At 42.2% G+C, this 5,185-nt stretch overlaps 1 protein-coding gene across 1 annotated transcript in view; it reads right to left on the reverse strand.

Annotated features, from left to right (window-relative positions):
- Nucleotides 1-3,593: 3,593 nt before the first annotated feature.
- Nucleotides 3,594-5,185, reverse strand: part of ZDHHC6 (zinc finger, DHHC-type containing 6) — a 10,760-nt gene continuing 9,168 nt past the window's right edge. The window contains 2 exon segments of the mRNA XM_015557961.1: nt 3,594-3,692; nt 4,695-4,862. Of these exon segments, the coding sequence (XP_015413447.1) occupies nt 3,594-3,692; nt 4,695-4,862 (267 nt within the window).

Genomic DNA, 5,185 nt, shown 5'->3' on the forward strand with positions numbered 1-5,185 from the left:
ACCCAAAACGGGGGTATGTGCCCTGACCAGGAATCAAACCCTGACCTTCTGGTTCATAGGTTGATGCTCAACCTCTGAGCCACGCTGGCCCGGGCCGTTCCTGGTCTTTCTACACTCAGCTCAGAAAGTTGAAGAAATGTCTAGTCTTCAGTCACCAAAGGGAAGGCAGGAATTACCTTACAGGTCCTGCCATGTCTAGCCCCTATTACCTCCTGACCTCACACCGCCCTCGCTCATTCCTGCACTGACTGCTGTCCCTTCCCTCACACAGGCCAGGCACATTCCAGCCTGCAGTTCTTGTTGTCTCTGTCTAAACTGCAGGACTTCCCAGACGCACCTGACTTGTCCTCTCATTTGTTTCAGATGTCACTTCCATCAGACCCTCCCGCCTGCCACCTTCACATATATGACTCCATCTGACATGTCTTTCACTTGTCTCCCTTCCTAGCCCTCACTAAAATGGGGCAGAGTTTTGTTTCAGCAACTGCTGAATTCCCAAGTGCCCTTCCCTTATTGTTCACTGTTACAAGCCTGACCCGCAGAGCTCAAGTTCCCTGCCTTGGAAAGAATATTCAAATAGGTGACTTCTGTCATTCCACTCATGCGTTTAGACACACCTGACTTTAAGAATGCAAGTCCAGCAGCATTCTTACCGCCTGCACAAGCTTCAGATTTTGAGAATCAAGTGTACAAGAGCAGTTTACTATCACCCAGTTGAAAGTGTCCTAGAATACTGTGATCTCAACAGGCCATTAATGGGATTAATTTATAGAGGCAAATATGTATGTCTTAAGATTCATGATTAAAGATGCCAATATTTTTTGCCCTGGCTGGTATGCTCAGTGGTCGGAGCGTGGGCCCTAGCACCAAAGGGTCACGGGTTTGATTCCTAGTAAAGGGCAAGTGCCCAGGTTGCAGGTTCAATCCCTGGCCGAAGTTGGGGCACATGCAAGAGGCAAGCAATTGATGTTTCTCTCTCTCGCTCCCCTCCCTCCCTTCACTTCCTCTCTCTAAAAGTCAATGGGAAAAATATCCTTGGGTGAGGGTGAGTAATAAAAATAAAAATGTAAAGATGCCAATTTTGGACAGGGTAGTAAAGCAGTTTTCCCATAAGGAACTAAGACGAACATTTTCAGTCATTGAAAAGAAAAAAGATGTTTTAAGTAAAAACTATGATTTATAGAGAACAACCATTGATCTTTATTTGATTTGACAAAATAAGCATTATTAAAAGACAGGTAACAAAATCTGAGCTTATATTGAATCTGACAAATTAAGTTCTACAGTATCTAGAATATTACATAAGAAATACCAACTGAGGGGGAAACGGGACAGAAGCATCACATGCAGATGCTCCTGGCAAAGGGGGAATGATACTGCAAGTGAGGTCCATAGTGTGCAGTGCGTAAAACACCCTAGAGAAAATGCAATTGACTTACTGCGGTGAAGTGTTTTTTCCTTTTGGGGCGAGGAAGAGGTGGCCAAGAGGGGCAGGAATTCAAAGGCATATGCAGAATGGCGTCTCCATTTCAAAATGTTCATAACAATATTTAGATCATGGCACTAGGGCACCTTTGAGGAAAAGAACACCTTAACCAGAGTAGGCTCATTGCATAATTCTTTAGTGATATGCACAATTTTCAAGTAATGGGGTGGGCTTAAGGAATCACTGGATTTTGATCGTGGCTATCTGTTTTTCTTCTCACCCTCTAGGGCTTGCTCTGTCTCAGCATCACAGGGACACTTCTCCACGCAGTTTCTAGGGAACCACCCTCTGATTCTTGAAACACCTGAGAAAATTAAATTGACGTGAAATAGTCAGATAGACTGCAATGACTTTACCGAGACCCATAAGTCCTATACTTCAAATCAATAAGCTATTAGTCAGACTTTACATTTTTTCCCTCTTTATCATCTTTTATAAGCAGTTTGAGTGGGAAGAAATAAGGCTTTTAACTGCTTGCTCCTAACAAGCTAGAAACCAGGTATTTTCCCAATTCTGTTATTTGGGAAAGGAGCTAAGGTGGTTCAGAACAGCCCCCAAGTGGAGTTGAGGGGCACTTCTCAATATGGGCATCCAGTTACCCATGTGTGATCATAGGGTGTTTTTGGCAAATTGTCACACTCCATTTATTTCAGGGAACTATCTTCCTTAGCCTTGTGAATTTCCTTTTTAGACTTTTTCTAACATATAAATGTCTTTATCAAGGTTGCCTAAGCTGTCATTTGGGATTAATTTACGATTAACCCAGTGTTTTTAAAAGAACATCCTAGGTTAATCTTTACTCTAAAAGGGAACAATTTTAATGCGTGAATGTAGATTCATTAATGTTAATAAATGTTAACCACTCTGGTACATAATGTTTAGAGTGAGAGAGGCACTGTGTGTGGGGGTGGGGGAGAGATATGGGGATGTTCATTCAAAGTGGGAGTGCCCGGCCAGTGTGACTCAGTGGTTGAGAGTCAACCCATGAACCAAGAGGTCACTAGATCAATTCCCAGTCAGGACACAGGGGAGGGGGGGTGGGGAGGAGGGAACACATGGCCTACACGTTTGGCACACAGGCTCTGGAGCCAGACTGCTTGGAGTTGGAGCCTGGCTCTACCTGTTTCCAGTGTGGCCTTGGGCAAATGGCTTTGTCTCTGCTTCAGTTCCCTCATCAATAAAGTATAAGTGATCATGCTGACCGCAGAGGGCTGATGGGGACTTCAATACCACACGGGACGCAATTATACAAGTGCCTGTCCCACAGTTAGGCATGAGCTCCAATGTTAGCCATCACTAAAAAGACCCAATAAATCCCAGTGCTATGGAGAGCTAACATAATACAGGGAGCTTCCTTCTGCTGCTTAGTGATTGATGTGCTCTTCTCTTTAGTTCCCCTGATACATGTGATATGGGATTGTTTATTAAAGTTATTCTTGGGAAAGAACCTGTCACAGTAATCAGAAGAACAATTTAACCTTTACCCATCATCTGTGCTTTTTAAAGTTCGAATTTTAACTGTTAAAGGTAGACCCAGAATATCAGGTGACACGTCTTTCCCTCCCAGCTTGCTACCCACCCTGTCCCCCTAGAGGAGGCAGCAGCTGACGTTTCTAGTTCTCAAGGCTTTGCTTCCCTTCATTTCAAGCGCACAGCTGAGAATTAACTCTAGAGAGTGCCATCCCATCGGACTTTCTGCAGCAATGGCCATGTTCCCTGTCTGTGGTGTCCAATGTGGGAACCACCAGCCACATGCAGCCACTGAGCACTTCTAATGTGGCTGGTGCAACCAAGGGACTACATTTTTTTTATTTCATTTCATTTTAGTTAATTTAAACTTGGCTACCTGTGGCCAGTGGCCATCATATTATCCAGTATAACTGTAAATATGGGATTCATACCAATGAGCTATATTGAGGCAAATTATTTTCCTGTTGGCAATATAAATTGACTAAATTCCCTTCAAACCTCCAGTGCAAACTATTTAAATGAAAACAAAAGTGAGTTGCATTAAATTTCAACAAACATTTTAAGAAATATTATTTAATAAAAGCCAACAGTTGGCAGCTACTCAAAGGCAATTTTAAAAACTACAAAACTGTAGAGCCTAACCAAAAAAAAAAAAAAAAAAAGAAATTGGTATCATTGCAAAAGAATTACTTACACTTCTTACTCTTTTATCCGCTTTTTGTTTCAACTGTTCTATCTGGAAGATATAAAAATAAAAAGCCTCTTATCTCAATGTTGATATCAGAGGTTCATGACAAACTCCCAATTTCCCAGCATCTCTTAACTGCTGACAATTTAAAGGCCACCTGTGTTTTTCAGCATGGAGAGAAGGCCCCATGACTAAGAACAGGGGCTGAAGCAGGGCTTTCTTCTCAGTATTCTCTCTAACTTCTTCTTCTGTGTGTATGTACAGAGCACTCCCTGTGGCCCAGGATCAGGGAGATGTGCTCTCTGCCCTCAAGGAGCTCCCAGGCGAGTACCCAAAGTGACGATGATACAGAGTCACAGTTCTTTAGAGACGCAGTAGGAAACCCGCAAAATTCATCAAAAAAAGAGTCTCAGCGGAACGTCGTCACTACGCCTCACTGACTCACTTTCCTCCACTTATTCACAGATGCTGCTGGGAAAGTGTAGAAAGTACAGTCTCTGTCCTAGAGTCATGTGAAGTAAAATTAAAGATAGAAGGTAGAAGAATTAAGTAAAAGTATGAGACCTCATGGGCTACCACACAAGAGTATATGACTAAGTGCCCAGTCCAGAGGAGTCTAGGGTGCAGAGGTTGGACTAGGGAAGAGGTGGGACTGAAACCAGTCTCAATCAATTCCAACAGAGAGGAGGTCATGAGATGGAAAAAACAGCAGGCAAATCAGGGGGCAGGAATGTGTAAGTTGTTTATTGAGTAGACCCGGCTGACTGGTAAAGATGATCCTGTTTGGAAGTAGTTGGAAGGTAGTTTTAGGCCAGATATTTTAAAACCAGTTAAGGAATCCGGACTATCTCTCACAGATATGGAGAGTTAAGGAGAGATTTAAATAAAAGGAGAGGTATGATACAAAGAGTTCTTAGATTATTAACTGAGATTCGTTTTGTCACATACTGAGAAAATTTTTGGATTAATTTTACTCTAAATGCCATCTGAGTTAAGGGAAAGTTAAGGGGAAGAAGGTGAGGCGAAGGTTATTTGAACAAAAACACTCACTGTTAAGCTGTACTGGTGACAGCCTTCTCTGACTGGCCACTCCAGGCCATCTCCTTCTGGGACCCCTGACCAGGTAAATACCTGCTTAAAGTTCTTCCATCGACTCCCCATGTCATAAGGAAAAACAAAGACTTCATCTAGCTGATAATATTGAATTCGATCTTTAGCCTGTGGGTAACAAAGACGGAAGAAAGCAGATGCCTTAAATGGCTTTTAGTAATATGCTGTTGAGAACATTTATTCCTCTAATTCGTATCACTCTTAAAATACTTCCTCCTTGTTGTGATGTTAGTGTACACAGAAGAGCTAAATAAATTTACCACAATATTGGAAGAACTTGACACACACCACCAACCTCCTATGAGAACATTCAGAAAATGACAGATGGGGCTTACTTAAGAATACATAAGCTTATTAAGGAATAAATTCAGAAGTGCATATTAAAAGTTAGTAATTTTATTCCATATAAGAAATTCTCAATGTTCCTGTGG

The sequence above is a fragment of the Myotis davidii genome, unplaced genomic scaffold, assembly GCF_000327345.1.
Source record: "Myotis davidii unplaced genomic scaffold, ASM32734v1 scaffold107, whole genome shotgun sequence".
NCBI lineage: Eukaryota > Metazoa > Chordata > Mammalia > Chiroptera > Vespertilionidae > Myotis > Myotis davidii.